Source organism: Leucoraja erinacea, chromosome 2 (assembly GCF_028641065.1).
Source record: "Leucoraja erinacea ecotype New England chromosome 2, Leri_hhj_1, whole genome shotgun sequence".
NCBI classification, from domain to species: Eukaryota; Metazoa; Chordata; class Chondrichthyes; order Rajiformes; family Rajidae; genus Leucoraja; species Leucoraja erinaceus.
In genome coordinates, this window is record NC_073378.1 from 59425568 (window position 1) to 59448645 (window position 23078).

General features: G+C 43.3%; 1 protein-coding gene across 1 annotated transcript in view; it reads right to left on the bottom strand.

Annotated features, from left to right (window-relative positions):
* LOC129705828 (polycystic kidney disease protein 1-like 1) overlaps positions 1-22407 on the bottom strand; it is a 221641-nt gene extending 199234 nt beyond the window's left edge. Inside the window, 2 exon segments of the mRNA XM_055649665.1 lie at positions 12081-12198; positions 21503-22407. Of these exon segments, the coding sequence (XP_055505640.1) occupies positions 12081-12198; positions 21503-21587 (203 nt within the window). The 5' untranslated portion in view covers positions 21588-22407.
* Positions 22408-23078: the final 671 nt, after the last annotated feature.

The window sequence follows — 23078 nt, forward strand, 5'->3', positions numbered from 1 at the left end:
GGTAGAGAGGCATGGGAGCAGAGAGGGAGGGGCAGAGAGGGAGAGGGCGCAGAGAGGGAGGGGGAGAAGCGAGGGGGAGGGGGAAGAGAGGGAGAGACAGAGAGGACGGGGGCAGAGAGGCAGAGAGGGAGTGCGGGCAGAGAGGGGAGGGGCAGAGAGGGAGGGGGCAGAGAGGGAGGGGACAGAGAGAGAGAGGGCAGAGAGGGAGAAGGCCAGAGAGGGAGGGGGGCAGAGATAGAGGGGGACAGAGCGGGGAGGGAAGCGAGGGGGATCAGAGAGGGAGGGCAGAGAGGGAGGGGACAGACAGGGAGGGGGCATGAGAGGGACGGGGGCAGAGAGGGAGGAGGAAGAGAGGGAGGGGGAGAGAGGGGGGGGGCAGAGAGGGAGGGGGCAGAGAGGGAGGGGGCAGAGAGAGGGGGGGGGGCAGAGAGGGGAGGGGGCAGAGAGGGAGGGGGGCAGAGAGGGAGAGGTGATGGTAGAGGTGATACGACAGCGGCATTTAAGAGAAATTTGGATAGGCACATGGATATGCAGGGGATGGAGGTGTGCGGGTTGTGCACAGGCAGAAAGCAGTTGGTCTTGGTTCCATGCTCAGCACAAATATTGTGGGCCGAAGTGCCTGGTCCCGTGCTGTACCATTCTATGTTCTGTTTAAAAGCACCAAGATTCCAAAAGCCTGGTTGGCAGAATGAAACATTTCCAACTCAGACCTCTCAAGGCACAAACAGAAATGATGTGGAAAGGAAAAAGTTGCACCAGCCACAGTGCAGTCTAAATCCAATCCACGTTGGCTTCACGGGAAATGCATGGCATCAGTAGAACAATCTCTTTCTCAAATTTGGCCAGATGCCGAAATTCATCTTCATTCCACATCTGTTTCATACTGGCAGACAGCCATGATCTTAAGGAATAATTCCACAAAAGACCCCATCTATGTACAGACTGGAGTCAAACAAGAATCCATCATCATCTGGACACGTTATTCAACATTTGACGATGCAATGCTGCTCCTCACCAACAAGCTTCCTGCTGGTGTGCAGCAGGCCAACAAACTGGTAAGTTGTAATAATTAGATGATATTTATGTGTGTGCACACTGAAAATACGAGTCCCAAGTCATTGGACCATACAAGGGAATGGACTTAACAGTTACCATTATTGAACAAAAGAGACCCATCAACCTTCACCTGCTGCACATCAATGATCTCCAACAATGAAAGTCCAGAACAGGAAAATATATCGAATCTTCTTGCAGTAATTTCTGCCTTTTTGTGCACTTCTAAAACATTGACTAACACAGCCCACCGTTCAAAACATGGGAAGGATACCACCGATAGCGCCAAATACACCAAAAAGGATAAGAAACCAAGCAAGTCTTCTGCAAGGGCAACAGCCCATTAACCGAGATCCTAATTGCACTCAATTAATTCTATCATGCAGACCATATTGCTCATCTGACACCAGACTCCAAAAGCATTCCAAACAAGGCTCCCTTGCATAGACTGTCAGAACTTTTTTTTTCCCCACTGGGTGGAAAATCAGATTAGACAGGCATAAGTTTAAGGTGAGAGAGGCAAATTTTAAACAAGGTGTGAAGGGCGCATTTAAATGTTATTTATTTTTATTTTTTTTAAATGTGGGCGGTGGGTGCGTGGAATGCACTGCCAAAGGTAGTGGTGGAGGCAGATACAAGAGCATCATCCATCAACCATCCAATAACCCAGGCTATTGAATGTTACAAACTCCAACCAAACTCCAAATTGCCTTGATTGCACACGGGACTTTGAGCTTTGTTTTTTTTTTTTTCGCATTATCTTTTTCTTATTTAATGAACATTTTTTTTTGTTTGATTATGATATAATCTATTGAATACTTTGTTTATAAACTTGTTGTGGTGCTGCAAGTAAGAATTTCATTGTTCTATTTGATACATATAACAATAAAACACTTGACTCTTTGAGGTTTTTAGATATTCATATGGATATGCCAGGACTAGATGGGAAATTATCATGTGTAGGCAGAGGAGATTAGTGTATCTTGGCAACATGTTTGCACAGACATTGTGGGCTAAAGGACCTGTTCCTGTGCTGCACTGTTCTATATTCAAAGGTGAACAAATTGACAAAAGAAAAGATTCAAGGAAAATTGTAAAGCCTGCTTGAGTAAGTCTAAGCAAGAGAGAGTTGAGAACCAAGATTGTTTAATTGTCATTTATACCAGCAACAGAACATTTAGATTCTTACTTTCTGCAGCTTAACAGACAAATAAATATAAAATAAATAATACCATAAATTATTAACTGTACTACTATGGAATGGAGTGGAATATTTTATTGTCACAAGTGGCAAGGCACAGTGAAATTCTTTGCTTGGATACCCAAGGCCCGGGCTTCTTCGTGGCCATCCGGGAGGCATCGAGACCACACCACCTCAATAAAGGCATCCGCATTCTCAGTCCGCATTCTCAGTCCGCAGCCCGACTCTGCCGCGTGGTCCTGCAGGCAGCCTTCTGTACCAGGTAACAATGATAATGCAAAACAAAAAGTCCACAGTGCAACCAAAGACACAGTCCATAGAAAATCTTCGCTGCTGAGGTTAGTGTTGTGGTGTTCACTGAGCCTGATAGTTGCTGGGAAAAAGCAATTCTTGATCATGATCGTCACGGCTTTTCAGCTCCTGTACCTTCTTGCCGGTGGTAGTAGCGAATAAGAGTGTAGCCAGGGTGGTGTGGGTCTGAGGAATTTGGCTGTTTTTGAGGCAGCACCTTCCTCGAGATCCCTTTATGTTATGTCAGCACCTGTAATGGATCAGCCAATATCTACCATTCTCTGCCATTTCCTTAATTCCTGAGCATTTGAGTTACCAAACTAGGTCATGATGCAACCTGTCGTCATGCAACCTGTCATTATGCTCTCTACCATATACCTGTAGAAGTTCAAAGTATTGATTGACATACCACATCCCCTCAATTTTATAAGGAAGTTGAGGAACTGATGATCTTTCTTTGGGATAACATCAATGTTGGGCCCAAGACAGATCATCAATGTGATGGCCAAGCAAGGACTGTTGTAAAGCTGCCAGGAAAGAATGATGTTTGACCCCCCTCTCTGCTATAAGGATTGGTTTTTGAGGAGTGATGACAGCCAGGAATTTGAAATGGGCCCAAGAGCAGATCATTGATTGCACCCAGGAACTGGAAAAGCTGGTTGAATGCTGTTCTTATCATTTAGTTGAAATCTCTGGCCCAGCATATTCAAACTGGAATATGAACGTCTAAGATGGCATTGAGCCCCTCAAGTTCATTTGGCAAGAGCAAGTGGAAGCTTAGCATAAAAAGGTGGAAGGAATGCACTTGCCCCAAAGTTACCCACCCATTTATCCTGCAATGCATCTCCTGCCCCAACTGCGTAAAATCTCTGGGTGCCAGATTACACTAGGTAGAATGCACAAAAATAAATGGCAGCAGGTCACCTCAATCTCAAGGCACCGTCTGAGAAGAATGCTGAATGCTAGGCTTCCAAAGTAAAGATTACTTCACCTCGCTTTCAGCTTTCAGTTAAATGTGTCATATTTCAGATTTTCCCAAAGAAAATCCAACGATTATTTGAATGAAATGCTCCCTCCGTAAGTTGTATTAATGGTGTTTCAGTCAACCTCCGTAAAGTAATTGAATCGGCGTATTATATATCAACAACACAAAGTAGCAGTAATTACTTTAAATAATGGATTGCTGCTTTTGCCAACAAATTTCAATCAGAAGCTAACCAGTTCTTCAGCTCAAACCAGCTTTTTTTTGTCCCACACAAGAGGTTCAGTGTTTTTCAACTAGCAAAGTAAACAGTACGATTGATTTCTTCAGAAAAACACAAAGTGTTGATGGAACTCAGCGGGTCAAGGCAGCAACTGTGGAGGGGATGAACAGCTAATCGTTTGGGTTGGGATACTTCTTCAGACTGATTGTAACAGGAGGGAGATAGTTGGAAAAGAGAGGTGGGGGCTGGATGATTTATTTTGTTGTAGTGTGTCCAAATGATGAGACAACTGTACGACAGAACATTCTAATTGCAACTATGAGCTCTGGGTGACAAAGGGAAAGGGTGATTAAATTACAATTGCAGAAACAAAACAGTTACCAAGAAGTATTAATTAAGTTGTTTTGTTTGTCCATCCTGATTCAAGTAAGCTTAAGAAATCTGATGATAGGAGATGAAGACAAATCAATCAAAATGGTTCCCCCCCCCCCCCCCCCCCGAGTTATTTTGTGTGCACCGACATGTTACACACAAAATCCTTCGATAGCCACAGTTCAAATCTAACAACATATGACCTGGTCTTAATTCTGAAAATTATTATTTTTTTTTTTTTTTAATTTGTTTATTAGAAGCAGTGTACAAAAGTATAAACTGCGGCATATGCATTAATACATTTATTGTACAGCTTCAATTTTAATTTTAGCAAAGATGAAATAGAAAAAGAGAGAAAGAGCAAGAAAGAAAGAAAATGAAAGAGAACGTGAATGTGTAAGAATAGAACCCCTAAACTACCAAATTAGTGTAGTCGAAGAGTAAGTAAATGAAATAGGAAAAACGTAAATAAATAAAAAGACAAAAACGGGGGGAAAAAACCCCAAACAAAAAACCAAATGTGTTGCTATACCTGCTTCATTTCTCTCCCCACCCATCACCCAGTCCGTAAATCAGTTTAATTCTGAAGTTGTGTTGCACCATACTATCCATGTAATGAATCAATGAAAGGAATCCATGTCTTTGAAAATTTCTTTGATTTTCCTGCTTAGACAAGTCTCATATTTTCAAGAGGAAGCATCTCGGACATCTCAGAGGGGTAGAGGGGGGGGGGGGGGGGGTGGAGGTAGAGGTTGAGGAAGATAGAGGGGGGGGAGGTAGAGGGAGGGGGGGGAGGTAGAGGCCGGGGGGAGGTAGAGGGGGGAGAGGAGAGGTTGGGATAGGAGAGGGTGGGATAGGAGAGAAGGAGGGGGGAGAGGAGATGGAGGGGGGGGGGAGAGGAGATGGAGGGGGGGGGGAGCAGAGGGAGGGGGAGGGGAGGAGAGGAGGGGGGGAGAAGAGGGTGGGGGGGAGGGGGAGAGGGAGGGAGGGAGGGGGAGAGGAGGGAGAGGGAGGGAGGGAGGGAGGGGGGGAGAGGGAGAGAGGGGGGGGGGGGGAGAGAGGAGGGGGGGAGGGGGGGGGGGGGGAAAGGGAAGGGGGAAAGGAGGGAGGGTGGGGGAGAGGAGCTTTTTACTTCAACCCAAACCCAAACAACCATTTGCATGCAGTGCTTTTTTAACTCTAACCATATTTTCATTTTCAAACCAAATTAAGGGTACTCACAGTGCTGTAGACATTTGTCAGTGTCATTCAAAGCTCTGATTGAGGCACACCACTTGCAGAGACTGATTGAGGCACACCACTTCCTGGTTTTATAGCCCCTCCCCCTCCCTCCAGAAGGGCCAGCAGAGAGAATGGGGAATGTTGTAAAAACATTAATATATCTGTCAATTTTCATAGATGGGAAAATTCCTCGGCACACATGCGGCGGAGGGGGGCTCCGAGCGAGGTGGCCAAAAATGACGGCCATAGGTCACGGCGTACTCTCGGAAACCGCAGCACAGAAAGCCAAAACCGGTTAAGAACAGAGTTTTAGTAATATATAGATAACATACCTAGATTTTTTTAATGCAGGTTGTTGCATAGAAAATAGGGTGTCCGGGGTTGTGAATAACATACTTATGGAGACAAATGATTGGTTAGAGGTACAATGACAAATAATTGGAGTTAATGAATCAATTTCAAATTGACAGATTGGTAACAGTTTGAGGGATGACACAGGGATCAGGATTCAGCCCTTGGTTGTTCACCAGGGACGCCAATGACTTTAATAAAAAAAGGTGTTGCTGAACAATGGCTGCTTCTGCCAACGTTTCATCTTTTTCTTCTTTGTTGTTTTTAGTCTGTTGTTAAATGTATGTTTTAGTGTTCCTTTAGTTTTTGTATTATGTGGGGGTGGGTTTTCGTATCGTATCTCCGTCTGCACTGCGGACGTAACATCGCGGAGCTCGTAGTCCCTTTGCCAGGGATCGACCTCGGGAGCTCCAACCGCGGCAGTCTGTGGACTTAACATCATGGAGCTGGTGGTCCCTGGTTAGGGACCGACTTCGGGAGCTCGAAGCAGAAGGAGCTTCGACCGCCCCAACGTGGGAGCTTCAATCGCCCCGACGCGAGAGTTTCGATCGCTGGCTGTGGGAGCTTCGATCTCCTCGACTGCAGATGGTTCGAGTACCCCGACCATGGGAGAATAGGAGGAAAGAAGATAATACTTTATTGCCTTCCATCGCAGTGGGGCATGTGGTGGAGCTGCTGTGGTGAATTTTTATTTACTGGATTTTATCTTCACATTCACGTTATTCCCTTTATCATATATCTGTGCACTGTCGATGGTTCGATTGTAATCATATACTGTCTTTCCACTGAATGGTTAGCACGCAACAAAAGCTTTTCACTGTACCACGGTACACATGACAATAAACTAAACTATGTTAAATGAGGTTTGAAATGACAGATCAATTTAAAAGGAGATCTGATGGGTTTGTTTATTTTAACACAGATTGTGGTGGATATTTGAAATAGGCTGCCCGGGAAGGCGGTGATGGCAGATGCTATTAGGATGGCACAGTAGCACATCGATAGAGTTGCTGCCTTACAATGGCAGAGACTCGGGTTCAATCCTGATAATGGATGCTGTCAGTATGGAATTTGTATGTTCTCCCGGTAACCACGTAGGTGCTCTGATTTCCTCCAACACTCTAAAGACATACAGGCTTGAAGATTAATTGTAAGTTGTCCCGGTAAATTGTAAAGTGTGTAAGGTGGTGCAAGTGTATAGGTGATCATTGGTCGGCGTGAACTCGGTAGGCCGAAAGGCCCTTTTCCATGCTGTATTTCTGATGTCTAAACATACAGAAGGCTTTTGGACAGCTACTTGAAGAGGAAAGGAGTGGTGGGATAAGGACCTGATGCGTGCAAATGGGATTGGCATAGTAGGCATCATAGTCAGCATGGATGAAGTAGGATGTAAGGGCCTATTTCTGTGCAGTATGTTTCTTTGATTCTGAGGGAACTCAGGCTTCCTGCTGACCATTTCCCACAAGTTTGCATGAAGAGTTCTCCTCATTCAGGTTTTTGGAGCACAAAGGGATGTTCTTAAAAATCCACATGGAAAAAGATTTTAGCGTGATTCAGGTTCCACAAAAAAATGACACAAGTGGCATTGGTGCTTTAGCGCCAAAATATTCCAGCAAGTCTAAACATGACACAGACACACAAGGATTGGATTTGACTGAGCTTGCAACTGTGAGATGAGTCAAATAACTTCCTGAAAATCAATATTTGTTTCCAATTCAGGTAAATTTGCAGCAAAAAAAGAGACTGCAACAAACTGAAAAAAATTAAACTCCAGGATATTCAATTTAGGAAGACAAAACTGGCAGTAGTCTCAGCAACACATAAGATTAAAATCAATGATTAAATTAAACCAGGCCCTGATTTTAATTACTTGTTATTTGATGTACTCTTTACATTTCTCTATTTCAATCTGCCTGCCCTTATCTAGTGGCCAGAGGACCTCGGGTGATGGAGGAACTGAAGGAAATTCACATTAGGCAGGACATGGTGTTGTTTAGACCGATGGGGCCAAAGGCTGATAAATCCCCAGGGCCTGATGGTCTGCATCCCAGGGTGCTTCAGGAAGTGGCTCTAGAAATCGTGGATGCATTGGTGATCATTTTCTGATGTTCTATAGATTTAGGATCAGTTCCTGTGGATTGGATGGTAGCTAATGTTATCCCACTTTTTAAGAGAGGGAGAGAGAAAGCAGGGAATTATAGACCAGTTAGCCTGACATCGTCGGTGGGGAAGATGCTGGAGTCAATTTTAAAAATATGAAATTACGGCACATTTGGATAGCAGTAACAGGATCGGTCCGTGTCAGCATGGATTTAGGAAGGGGAAATCATACTTGACTAATCTTGTGGAATTTTTTTGAGTATGTAACTAGGAAAATGGGCAAGGGAGAGCCAGTAGTTTAAGTGAATCTGAACTTTCAGAAAGCCGATAAGGTCCCACATAGGAGATTAATGGGCAAAATTAAGGCACATGGTATTGGGGGTACGGTACAGATCTGGAGAGAAAATTGGTTGGCAGACAGGAAACAAAGAATAGGGATTAACGGGACCCTTTCAGAATGGCAGGCAGTGACTAGTGGGGTACCACAAGGCTCGGGGCTGGGAGCTCAGCTATTTACAATGTACATTAATGATTTAGATGAAGGGATTAAGAGTAACATTATCGGTAACCTGGGCATCGACCCCTCCCTCTGCAACTGGATACTGGACTTTCTAACCAACAGACCCCAGTCTGTGAGGTTAGACAAGCACACCTCTTCAACCCTCACCCTGAACACCGGCGTTCCTCAGGGCTGTGTGCTGAGCCCCCTCCTCTACTCCCTCTTCACCTATGACTGCACACCTGTACATGGTACTAACACCATCATCAAGTATGCAGATGATACAACGGTGATTGGCCTCATCAGCAACAACGATGAGCTGGCCTACAGGGAGGAGGTCCAGCACTTAGCAGCATGGTGCGCTGACAACAACCTGGCCCTTAACTCCAAGAAGACCAAGGAGCTCATTGTAGACTTCAGGAAGTCCAGAGGTGGCACGCACACCCCCATCCACATTAACGGGACGGAGGTGGAACGTGTTTCTAGCTTCAGGTTCCTGGGAGTCAACATCTCCGATGACCTCTCTTGGACCCACAATACCTCTACTCTGATCAAGAAGGCTCATCAGCATCTCTTCTTCCTGAGGAGACTGAAGAAGGTCCATCTGTCTCCTCAGATCCTGGTGAACTTCTACCGCTGCACCATCGAGAGCATCCTTACCAACTGCATCACAGTATGGTATGGCAACTGCTCTGTCTCCGACCGGAAGGCACTGCAGAGGGTGGTGAAAATTGCCCAACGCATCACCGGTTCCACGCTCCCCTCCATTGAGTCTGTCCAAAGCAAGCGCTGTCTGCGGAGGGTGCTCAGCATCGCCAAGGACTGCTCTCACCCCAACCATGGACTGTTTACCCTCCTACCATCCGGGAGGCGCTACAGGTCTCTCCGTTGCCGAACCAGCAGGTCGAGGAACAGCTTCTTTCTGGCGGCTGTCACTCTACTAAACAACGTACCTCGGTGACTGCCAATCACCCCCCCCCCCCGGACACTTATTATTTATTTTTTTATTCAAATCGTTTGCTATGTCGCTCTTCAAGGGAGATGCTAAATGCATTTCGTTGTCTCTGTACTGTACACTGACAATGACAATTAAAATTGAATCTGAATCTGAACATTAGCAAATTTGCAGATGACACAAAGCTGGGTGGCAGTGTGAACTGTGAAGAGAATGCAGGGTGACGTAGACAGCATGGGTGAGTGGGCATATGCATGGGGCAGATACTCTGGGGGCAAGAACAGGAAGGCAGATTATTATCTGAATGATGTCAAGTTAGGAAAAGGGGAAGTACAACAAGATCAGGGTGTCCTTCTTCATCAGTCAATGTAAGCATGCAGGTACAGCAGGCAATGAAGAAAGCTAATGGGATGTTACACAAAAAAGCTGGAGAAACGCAGCGGGTGCAGCAGCATCTATGGAGCGAAGGAAATAGGCAACGTTTCGGGCCGAAACCCTTCTTCAGACTGATCGGGGGCGGGGGTGGGTGGGGACAAGAAAGGGAAAAGGAGGAGTAGCCCGAAGGCTGAGGGATGGGAGGAGACAGCAGGGGGGCTGAGGAAGGGGAGGAGACAGCAAGGACTAACAAAATTGGGAGAATTCGATGTTCATGCCCCCGGGATGCAGACTCCCCAAACGGAATATGAGGTGCTGTTCCTCCAATTTCCGGTGCTGCTCGCTGTGGCCATGGAGGAGACCCAGGACAGAGAGGTCGGAGACGGAGTGGGAGGGGGAGTTGAAGTGCTGAGCCACCGGGAGGTCAGCTTGGTTATTGCGGACCGAGCGGAGGTGTTCGGCGAAACGATCGCCCAACCTCCGCTTGGTCTCACCGATATAGATCTGCTGACATCTAGAGCAGCGGACGCAATAGATGAGGTTGGAAGAGATGCAGGTAAACCTCTGTCACACCTGGAACGATTGCTTGGGTCCTTGAACGGAGTCGAGGGGGGAGGTAAAGGGACAAGTGTTGCATCTCTTGCGGTTGCAAGGGAAAGTGCCCGGGGAGGGGGTGGACCGAGAGGGAAGGGAAGAATTGACAAGGGAGTTATGGAGGGAGTGGTCTTTGCGGAAGGCAGATATGGGGGGAGATGGGAAGATGTGGCGAGTGGTGGGGTCACGTTGGAGGTGGCGAAACTGACGGAGGATTACTTTTTGTATGTGACGGCTGGTGGGGTGAAAGGTGAGGACTAGGGGGACTCGGCCCTTGTTGCGAGTGCGGGGATGGGGAGAGAGAGCAGTGTTGCGGGGTATGGAAGAGACCCTGGTGCGAGCCTCATTTATGGTGGAGGAGGGGAACCCCCGTTCCCTGAATAGTGAGGACATTTCAGATGTCCTGGTGTGGAACGCCTCATCCGTGGGAGCAGATGCGGCGTAGACGGAGGAATTGGGAGTAGGGGATGGAGTCCTTACAGGAAGCAGGGTGGAAAGAAGTGTAGTCCAGATAGCCATGGGAGTCAGTGGGTTTATAGTGTATGTCGGTCAGAAGTCTATCACCTGCACTATTCCTTGACCTCACTATCTCCACTCCACCTATTGTCCATCTCAGCTTTAACTTAATTTCAAGTTTAAAACCGATTTGACAGTCATAATAACAATTTGAAAAGTTGTCTAAAATAACGTGGCTATCTATATCTGCTTTTGAAGTTCAAACAGTCTTTAAAAATTAAGTGGAAGTAATAAGAAAGAATGAATACTCAATAAAGAACAAAATGCTGACAAAAAAGGTTTCCGGTATATTATAAATGAAAAAAAATTCCAAGCACACCATCAGGAATTTCTTAAGTGAACTCCTATAAAAAGCACAATACGTGCGATTTAGTTATTTAAATATATGCGAAGGATTAATTCCCGATCTTCCAATCAACCTGCATATTTTGAAAATTTGCATTTTCTGTGTGCTATTTAGTGTAGCTGTAGCACTATATCTTGCACTGTTTATTTTCCTGTTTTTTTGAATGTATCTTGGAATACATGGCTATAATAAACCAAACAAATTTTAACATTTGGCTATACTTAGGGCATATGAACACAGTAAAATAGTGATACTAGACTGATAGATTTTTTCTATAAGATATCATTTCATGAATACTCAAACACACTTAGAATTTTTTATTTTTTTTTAAAAAGAGGATAGTATATAATAGCATTTCAGTGAACCCGTTAAGTTTAAAAACGTGTGGGGAAACATAATTTAAAGGTGAGTATTAACTGGGGACAAAGCAAGTAGGAAGGGAACAAGAGAACCAGGGCCTCAGAGAGCAGGAAGGGAATGCAGGAACCAGGGATTCAGTTAGTGGGAAGAGAGTGTAGGAGTGGAGACTTCAGTGAGGATGAAAACCAGGGCTCAAATGAATGGAAACTGCAAACATGGCCTGTTGATTTGGATGACAATCAGGATTTATGAAATGGTCAGATAGATGGGTTTTAAGATATGAGCATTCACCAAGAAACAAGTGATTAATTTGACCATATGACAGATTTTCTCTTTCATCCATCTGTCTGAAAAGCAAGTAGTGCTGCTCCAGATGACACATTCTGGCCCCATTAAGGACAAATCTTGTCACAGAAGAAAATGGACAATGTCAACGCACAGATACAACTAGATCTTTCAGTAAACTTTATGGAAACAAATCCAGATTTTTTAGCATATCTATTGAGATTATTTGCACTGGAATTGATGAGAGTTGTGTTCCAATGACAGTGCCGCCTGGAGGATTCAGGCAAAATAACTGAAGCTAATATCCTTTTTATTGGATCAGGATTATCATAAAAATTGTATGAAAGTAGCCTTACCTTTCCTGAAGACAATACTTTGCACATATAGCAGGTTCAATCAATTTTGATGTCTGAAACATTTGTTTTGAAGGTGCTAAATTTGTATAATTATAGCATCCACGATACCAGCTGGTCACTGTAACAAATTGATCAAAGTGATCAGGTTACTGTATGATGTGCAAATATAGAAACCGTACGTCTTCCACAACATCATGCCATATTGTTTGTGACTTCCCCCTTCAGACTGCCTTATCTTCATGTCAATGTTATCAGGAGTAGAAATATGTAACTTATTCTCAAAACCAATGAGTGACCTCTAACTATTTTCTATGTCACACTTAGGTAACTAAACCGTAATAGTGCTTTAGAAAAACAAAACATTAAAACTTAGAACCCATTCAAACCTACACATAACATATATACACAATCTTGAATTGTGTGCCAAAATAATATTCCAAATATTGTTTTTTTTTAATTAATAAAATAATGAGATATTAGGTTAGTTTCAGAATGAGAATTAATTAATACAATTAATAAAATAATGAGGTATATTAGGCTAGTGTTTCAAAAATGTTTTTTCTCTGTATATTCTAACAGAATTGGTTAGAAATTTGGTTCTTTTGTGGTTCTACTGATGATCTTTTTGTGCTGATTTTGATCAGTTTTTCTTCTGTCCCTTTTCATGGAAAGTATGTAAAATCTACCATCTGGTTGGTTACCGTTTTACATTCTTCTTGGTAATTTGGCTATTTGAATCCTAAAACCCGCAGCTACTTGGCCAATCTCATCACATTTATTAATAAAACATCTTCACAACAATATTCTTTTTGACCTTGGATGCTGAGTAAGAACTAAAGGTTAGCATCAATGTGGTGATGTGGACAAAGGTCCGGTTATTGTGCTGTCCAGCTCTAACTCTATAAATGATGTTTAAATCCATTCAGAACCTAAAATTAATTTCAATAAATTAAAAAGACCAATGACATTTGGTAACTAAATTAAGGTACCAAGGAGGCTTAGTATAACAGAAGAAAATGATAAAGGACTTTTCCAATTTGTTTTTAATCAATAAATATCATGGATAGAAATGTCCACTATGTTGAGCAATTTTTCATATATTTTCCTGAATCAACCAAAACAATACACTGGATTAAGAATATTTTGCACATTTGTAATTGGTCATAATTGCACATTCTTGCTAGTTCAAACCATTTGCAGACCATCAAGGAAGCTCTTGAAATTGAAAAAGTATGGAATATTCAGCTAATCAGATAGTAACAATGGAAAGGGAAACAGAGAACACACTAGTTCGGCAGTAGGTAGTTAAAATGTAATATGTCCATGGTGTACCAAAGGCTCTGTTTCTGTGCTGCATTATGAATGCCAGCACATCCTTCCTCAGATATGGGGCCCACAACTGCTCACAATACTCCAAATCCTTGTTTTTACACTCTAGTCCTCTGGAAATAAATGCTTCCATTGCATTTGCCTTCCTTACTACCGATGCAACTTGCAAATTAATCTTTTGGGAATCCTGCACCAGCACTCCCAACTCAGTATCCTGGACCTGCCTTCTCTCCATATCCCCTGATCCCTTTAGCCACAAGGGCCACATCTAACTCCCTCTTAAATATAGCCAATGAACTGGCCTCAACTACCTTCTGTGGCAGAGAATTCCACAGATTCACCACTCTCTGTGTGAAAAATGTATTTTCTCATCTTGGTCCTAAAAGATTTCCCCCTTATCCTTAAACTGTGACCCCTTGTTCTGGACTTCCCCAACATCGGGAACAATCTTCCTGCATCTAGCCTGTCCAACCCCAGCACTGCTTGTCATTGGCAGCCAACGGCAAAATCCCCCGTTATTTTAGCCTTCTGCCATTAAGCCAACCTTCTACCCATGCTAGTATCTTTCCTCTAATACCATGGGCTCCCATCCTCTTTGGCAGCTTAAGATGTGGCATCTTATCAAAGCCCTTCTAAAAATCCAGGTAAACAACATCCACTGACTCCCCTTTGTCTATCCTGTTATTTATTTCCTCAAAGAATTCCTACAGATTTGTCAGTCACTACGTAAATAGGTTTATCATGTCACAGTTGATTCTTTTATCATTCACCTTAAACGACTCCCAAAGTTTTGATCTTTCTACCTAGGGAAACCATTTGCCCTTAATTAATTATTCCAGTTTCTATGATATTGATCATTACTATCAAGACTTCTCTCAAATGTCTTCCCTTTCAGAAAAATGCATCATCAATGACTTCCCCAGTGAAATATTCCAACTGATGTAAATGGAGACAGCACAAAAACAAGTCACAGCATCTTGCCAACATGCAGTTCTTTCTTACGTAAAGACCCAGCTGCATGTGGTTGATTATGCCAAGTAACATTTCAAACACCGTGTAAAATGGTAATTTCTGAATAGGAAATATTCATGAAACCAGTCCAGTGACTATTCCGCAGTGACATTGAATCGCCTTCATATTCTTCCTGAACTGCAGTTGTCAAAATTGGACGCAAAACTCCAGATAAAGCTGAACAAAGTAATTCAACAAAACCTTCTTGTTCTGCTGGCTAAAATTCAATGTTTTAAACAAAAACAAATATTCTCAACGCAACTGGTGAGCTGCTGCCAGTCTGACAACTACACCTGTATAGTCTGACAACCACACCTGTGGAGATTGTGTTCAGGTGCAGCACCTGAAGGACAGTGTTAGGGAACTGGAGCAGCAGCTGGATGATCTCAGGACCATCCAGGAAAACGAGTGTTTCCTGGACAGTACCTACAATGACATTGTTACACCAAGGATACAAGAGCGAAGGTGGGTGACAATGAGGAAGTAAGCGTGGTGGGCAGGAGACCCAGTGGCTGTACCTGTTGAAAAGAATAACACCCTCTTGGAAGTGGTCAGGAGGGATGACGCTTCCAGTCCAAGCGGCGGACAGGTCTTTCAATCAAATCCTGGCACTGTGACTCAACCGGAGAGACCTACGTCAGGTAACGCCATAGTGGTAGTTGACTCGAGAGGTACGGACTGAAGATTCTGTGGAAACAGGTGAGACTCGAGGATGGTGTGTTGCCTCCCGGGTGCCGGGGTCCAAGACATCTCAGACCGATTGTTGGGCATCCTCAAGGGGGAAGGGGAGCAGCCGGAAGTGGTTGGGAAGAAGAGGAAGGAAGTTCTGCAATGCCAGTTTAGAGAGTTAGGTAGAAGGCTGAAAAGCAGGGCATCTCGGGTTGTTTACTCTGGTTTGCTTCCAGTACATCGTGCTGGTGAGGGCAGGAACAGGGAGATAAGAGATCTGAATGTGTGGTTGAGGAACTGTTGCAGGGGGCAGGGATTTAGATTTATAGACCACTCTTCTGAAGTAGGGGTAACCTGTGTAAAAGGTACAGGTTGCACCTTAACTGGAGGGGACCAACATTCTGGCAGGCAGGTTTGCTGGTGCTACACAGGTGGGTTTAAACTAAATAGCGTGGGGATGGATTGACAAATTGGAGTATAAAGATGGAGTTGAAGGGGAAGTGAGTACAGGAAAAGTTACAAAAGACACCCCAATTAATGGGACGGATAGTTCAAGAAGGGATAAGAGAGCAAGGTCTGGTGAAATAGGTACCTGTGCGAGAGGGGAGGTGAATACCAAAATAAAAATGGGAACTGAATATTCAGGGTTATACGTCCTGTCGCAAAGACAGAGAGGTGGGCAGAGGGGGTGGGGTAGCTCTGTTGGTCAAGAATGAAATTCAGTCCATTGTGAGGGGTGACATAGAATCAGAAGATGTAGAGGCATTGTGGACAGAACTGAGAAATTGAAAGGGCAAAAAGACCCTAATGGGAGTTATCTACAGACCCCCAAACAGTAGCCTGGATATAGGGTTCAATTTGTATCAGGAGTGTTGGCATGTAACAAAGGTAATGCTACAGTGGTTATTGGAGATTTCAATATGCAGGTAGACTGGGAAAATCAGGTTGGTGCTGGACCCCAAGAAAGGGAGTTTGTGGAGTGCCTCCAAGATGGATTCTTAGAGCTGGTTGTACTGGAGCCTACCAGGGAGAAGGCAATTCTGGATTTAGTGTTATGCAATGAACCGGATTTGATAAGGGAACTCAAGGTAAAGGAACCATTAGGAGGTAGTGACCACAATATGATAAGTTTTAATCCACAATTTGAGAGGGAGAAGGTAAAATCAGAAGTGTCAGTATTGCAGCTGAACAAAGGGGACTATGGAGGCATGAGGAGGAGCTGGCCAATGTTGACTGGAAAGGGACCCTAGCTGGGATGATGGTGGAACAGCAATGGCAGGAATTTCTGGGAATAATCCAGAAGATGCAGGATCATTTCATTCCAAAGGAGAGGAAAGATTCTAAGGGGAGTAAGTACCAACCGTGACTGACAAGGGAAGTCAAGCACAGTATAAAACTAGAAGAGATGAGGTATAACAAAGATGAGCAGAAAGCCAGAGGATTATCAAACTTTTAAAGAACAACAGAAGGTAACTAAAAATGCAATACTGGAAGAAAAGATGAAGTACGAAGGTAAGCTTGCCATGAATATAAAGAGGATAGTAAAATCTTCTTCAGGTATGTGAAAAGGAAAAGATTAGTTAAGACAAATGCGGGTCTTTTGAAGACAGAAACAGGTGAATTTATTATGTGAAACAAGGAAATGGCAGACGAGTTGAACAGGTACTTTGGTTCTGTCTTCATTATGGAAGACCCATAAACAATCTCCCAGAAGTACTAGGGGACAGAGGATCTAGGGTGACGGAGGAATGGAGGAAATTCACGTTGGGCAGGAAATGGTGTTGGGTAGACTGATGGGACTGAAGGGTGCCAACATGGATAGACAATTGTTTGGCAAAACAAAGTGTAGGAATTAACGTGTCCCTTTCAGAATGGCAGATAGTGATTAGTGGGGTGGCGCAAGGCTTGGTGCTGGGACCGCTGCTATTTACAATATATATATATTAATGATTTAGGAATGAAGGAATTAAAGTAACATTAACAAATTTGCAGATGACACAAAGCAGGGTGGCAGTGTGAACTGTGAAGAGAATGCTATGAGGATGCAGGGTGACTTAGATAGGTTGGGTGAGTGGGCCGATGCAGTATAATATGGATACATTGATAAATGTGGGGTTATCCACTTTGATGGTAAGCACAAGGTAAATTATTATCTGAATGGTGTCAAGGGGAAGTGCGCCAAGACCGGGGTGGCCTTGTACATCAGTCACTGAAAATAAGCATGCAGGTACAGTTGGCAGAGAAGAAAGCTAATGGCATGTTGGCCTTCATAACGAGAGGATTTGAGTATAGGAGCACAGAGGTCCTACTGCAGTAGTAGAGGGCCCTGGTGAGACAACACCTGGAGTATTGTGTGCAGTTTTCATCTCCTAATTTGAGGGACGTTCTTGCTGTTGAGGGAGTGTAGCGTAGGTTCACGAGGTTAATTCCCGGGATGGCGGAAATGTCATATAATGAAAGAATGGAATGACTGGGCTTGTTTTCACTGGAATTTAGAAGGATGAGAGGGAATCTGAAAGAAACATATAAAATTATTAAGGGATTGGACATGCTAGATGCAGGAAACATTTTCCTGATGTTGGGAGAGTCCAGAACCAGGGGCCACAGTTTAAGAATAAGGGGTAGGCCATTTAGAACTGAGATGAGAAAAAAATGTTTTCACCCAGAGAGTTGTGAATTTGTGGAATTCTCTGCCTCAGGAGGCCGATTCACTGGATGCATTCAAAACAATTAGATAGAGGGCTAGCAGAATCAAGGGATATAGGGAGTAGGCAGGAACGGGCTACTGATTTTGGACGATCAGCCATGGTCATATTGAATAGCAATGCTGGCTCGAAGAGCCGAATGGCCTAATCCTGCACCTATTTTCTTTGTATCTATGCCTCACAGCGCCAGAGACCTGGGATCGATCTTGACCTCTGATGCCTTCTTTGTGGAGATTGCATTTCGTTGTCTCTGTACTGTACACTGACAATGAGTATAGAAGTTGGGCTGTAATGTTAAAATTGTACAAGGCATTGGTGAGGCCAATTCTGGAGTATGGTGTACAATTTTGGTCGCCTAATTATAGGAAGGATGTCAACAAAATAGAGAGAGTACAGAGGAGATTTACTAGAATGTTGCCTGGGTTTCAGCAACTAAGTTACAGAGAAAGGTTGAACAAGTTAGGGCTTTATTCTTTGGAGCGCAGAAGGTTAAGGGGGGACTTGATAGAGGTCTTTAAAATGATGAGAGGGATAGACAGAGTTGACGTGGAAAAGCTTTTCCCACTGAGAGTAGGGAAGATTCAAACAAGGGGGCATGACATGAGAATTAAGGGACTGAAGTTTAGGGGTAACATGAGGGGGAACTTCTTTACTCAGAGAGTGGTAGCTGTGTGGAATGAGCTTCCAGTGAAGATGGTGGAGGCAGGTTCGTATTTATCATTTAAAAATAAATTGGATAGTTATATGGATGGGAAGGGAATGGAGGGTTATGGTCTGAGCGCAGGTACATGGGACTAGGGGAGATTATGTGTTCGGCACGGACTAGAAGGGTCGAGATGGCCTGTTTCCGTGCTGTAATTGTTATATGGTTATATGGTTATATGACAATTAAAATTGAATCTGAATCTGAATCTTCTCCCTGTTCATGTGGGTCTCCTTCCACATCCCAAAGACATGCAGGTTTACAGGTTAATTAGCCTCTGTAAACTGCCGCCAGGATTGGAAAGTGAGATAACAGAATTAGTGTGAACGAATGATCAATCAGCATGGACTCACTAGGTCGAAGGGTCTGTTTCCATGTTGTATTTATAATTAAACTCAACTAAATTAAACCCGTCCTGACATTTTCAGAACTCCTGGTCCTCAACGAGTCTTGTTTGTTTCAATTAAATTGCCTTTTATTCTTCCAAATTTCAATAAGGCCAACCCACTGAATCATCTTCAACAAGACATCCCTTAACTCCAGGAATCAATCCAATGATTACTCTCATTATAGTCCTCAATACAGGTATAACCCTCCTCGAACAAGGAAATGTTTGCTGTACACCAGGTATGGTCACTGTCCAATGTTATTTTAAGACATGTTGGGCAAATAGGATGCTTCTGGTACTGTCTCTCCACTCAGTGACAATTTTACAGTTTGTAATATGTGTTCTCTGCCAGATAGAGATATTCGAGGAAAGTCGATATTACGTGTAAGAAATCTATCAGCCACCGCTGGTCTTCTGAGTAATTCCATTTTTACTTGACTATTTCAGTGCTCTTTTGTTTCACTTTCCACCCTACTCTCCATGTCCATTGCTTCCTGTCCTTCATTTGTCTCCTTATTTAGCGACAAATACATTTAAAAGTTATCAGAATTAATATTTCAGGTGAATGACAATTTATCATATAGAATATAATACAGAATTATAATTATTATATATTTTTTCTACATAAAAAATGAAATTCGTTGCACTGAATCCGAGTTGGCATAATGTTGAGAATCAAAGCATTATACTAACTTGGAATAAACAGTTTCAGAAAGTATTCCTCATTCAGTAACCATCTGCTGTTGCATCTTTACATAAGAAAGAGCCAAGTGTGGACAGGATGCTGTGATTTCTTCACACCTTCTCTGCATTTACATCAATAGGAAGTGTATCACTGAGAGCAACATTAACAAAGCACTTTTGGCGAGTCATTCGGTTTTCCTGCAGCTACTTCGCAAAACATTTCACATTCCTTTAACGCAGTGATAATAACAGCGATGTTATTGAAACATTTGAAACATGGAAAATGGACACGAAAGAAGAAGAATAAATACACCGAATTTAATTCCAAAGGTTTCGCGTTCTATTGAAACCTAAAATGCGATTTAACGGAACAAACTCACTGATCAGCTTCTTTTACCAGACGTTTAGTGAGACCCAACCAAGGGAAGTGAGCATGTACCAGGCGCCCCTAGAGGCCCTGTCGCCCGCTGAGAGAATGCAAGCGTGTGGATGCAATTGTGTGTGGATCTGGCCCGTTCATTTACCCTGACCAGTTCAGTCGTGTTTTATGACCTTTAAAAATACCGACTGGTACTCGCACGCTTAAAATGCCATCCGTTGGAAGAGCATCATCCGAAACAGAGCAAAACTGTAGCACTTCGACATGGGGATTATTTCAATCTGGGGCTTGGTCAACATTGCGGGCTCTGGGACATTCAACAGCAATGGCAAGGTGCACAGAAAATAATTTACTCAGTGCGGTCAATATGGGATTCGTGTTTTTTTTAATAATTCCGTGCTATTTTACACCGATTTGGTATACTCTTTTGAGAAGGAAAATGACGTTAGGGAAAATTACTAAACTACCGCAGTTCCCCTAGAAACATAGAAATTAGGTGCAGGAGTAGACCATTCGGCCCTTCGAGCCTGCACCGCCATTTAATATGATCATGGCTGATCATTCCCCTGTTTCGAGATAGTTTGTATTTCTCATATTCACTTTACATCGAACAGAACTATACAATGATAGAATAAGCAGCAATCCCTGCTATCACATCGTAAAAAGCAATACATTCGGACTCTTATCTTTTTCATCAGTTGTAGAATTATATAGCACTTCGACAACCTCTTCGGCCCGGCTCCTCTATGCTGACCAACCAAGTTGCTTGACAGAGCTTCCCAATTCCCTGCGGTTGGTCCACGGCCCTGCAAATCCTACCGTATGATTATTCTTTTAAAACAAAGACCTTGCTACGATATGTGTAAGATATTTGCAAGTTGCATCGAAAATCAAACGTAACCAGGAGAAAATCGAAATAAAGTGATGTTTTGGAAAAAAATTTAAAAAATGCAGGATCTTCATATGTTAATTTTTTTTTTAATGTACGAGCTGTTAGAAATATTCAGCAGGTCGGGCACCATTTGTGCAAAGAGAAGCAGAGTTAATATTCCAGGTCGAAGACCTGATGAAGAGTCTGTTTTTCTTCCCCAGATGATGCCCCAATTAACAGAGCATTGCAAGCAAGTTATGTCCTCTAATTGTTTACTTCAAAACCTTGCTCCATGCTGGTTTGCGACGGAAGTATTTAATGTCGAAAAGTTAAAAACGTCCCGCATCTACTTTGACCTAAAACCGCTCATCACTCAATGTGTTCTAACAACACACGGGAATCCTTGTCAATTGAGTTAATGAATTACTACAATGACATTTTTTAAGATTCGCTTTGCTCCAAGTGGGTTGTTACAGCCAGCCAGCTCCTCGCATGTCATCGTCGAGCTTTTCAATCGATTCTCAGAGTTTGCGGATACCTCGAAATGTCCCCACTCCCTGATCAGCGTCAATCATCGAGCAACAGTTCGGTGTGGGAATGAAATCTCAAATGCCTCCGAAGGCACAAAATGACGGGATGTTCTCACATACTTCAATTCAGAAAGTTGGAAGTCTCGGACTTACCGTTGTTAGCACCAGCGCCTGACGTCCTGAGCCTCCCCGTAGACATGGCAAGGAGCGTGCAAAGAGCAAGCAGCCAGCATTCCATCCTCTCTCTGAGAATTCACATCCTCCACTTCTGCCGCTTCTGCCGCTTCTGCTTCACTCGAAGTCCAGGAACATTCCTGCACCTGTTACTCATCGACGTCAGAGTGGGAGGTTCACCCCACTCGGCAGGATTCCTCCGGGTCAAAAACACCTCCAGTCTCAGCAAACACGGCGTGAGAACTGCCACCCTACGCCAACCACCCTTTCTATTCGCCTTTCAAGATAAAATCAATCTTTTACGACCATCATTCCATGAAATTCAAATTCATCGATGTTTATCCAATTCGAATATCTGGTCGCTGTGTCCGAAATTGAACATATTCATGAAGGCAATCACTGAACCAGTGAACAAGTGCGGTTAATATTTTATTTCCCTGACATAAATTTTACTTTGCTGTTATGGGTAATGATTTCGACAGAGAAGTACTCGCAAGTGCTAGTATTCGACCATCCTTCAGACTTGTGTTCAGGCGGAGCTAGTTCTCACATAATGCCTTCGACAAGTTTAATGTTGCCCCCGGCCCTAGTGCAAGCTGACTTTCCTCATTGGTTCGTTCAAATGAAATGCAAATAATATGAAAGTAACAGTAGACAATGGGAATATATCCTCTTCTATATTGCTGCCGGAAAACTTACCTCGTTTTTCGAATACAATATTACCATCAGGAAAATGATGCCTTAACAGTAACTTTGGAACAAAATTACTAGCTGGGGTGAAAATTCCTACTTGTCCATTTCAATTCTACCGTATAAATTGATAAATTGTGGTCTCATTTGAGAGGCAAATCGCTTGTGATTTATCTGCCAGTTGTTGAACTGGTTTTCAGAGGAAGCAAATATATTTTTTATTATCAGGCAATTGTGTTAGTTTGTGTAAGAAGGAACTGCAATTTAAACCGAAGATAGACACAAAAAGCTGGAGTAACTCAGCAGGACAGGCAGTATCTCTGGAGAGAAGGAATGGGTGACCTTTCGGGTTGAGACCCTTCTTCAGAGTTTAATACCGACAAAGCATTTCTTCAGGGAGATAGTTCTTGGCTTCAGTCCCCCCTTTTCCCCCTTTCATCAACTAGATGTCCCTTATCAAAAGCCCTTTTGGATATTTTTCTGCTAATGTATGCTATCTGAAAGATAACCTGTTAATGAATTTCTTAGGATGGATTGATAGATATAACATTAGATGAAACTTTCTTGAAGATATGCTGAATGATGATTGTTTCTGTTACATTGACAAGCACATGCTGTTTTTTGACGTTACTCTGCAGGTTCAACTGGACATAGTTCATTAATCATAGGAGCAGAATTTGGCCATTCCACCCATCAAGTTTACTCCACCATTCATTCATGGCTAAACCAGTCTTTCCCTTAATCCCATTCTCCTGCCTTCTCCCTATAACCTTTGAAACCTGTACGAACCAAGAACCTATAAATCTCCGCTTTAAAAAATGCCCAAAGACGTGGCCTCTACAGCAGTATATGGCAATGAATTCCA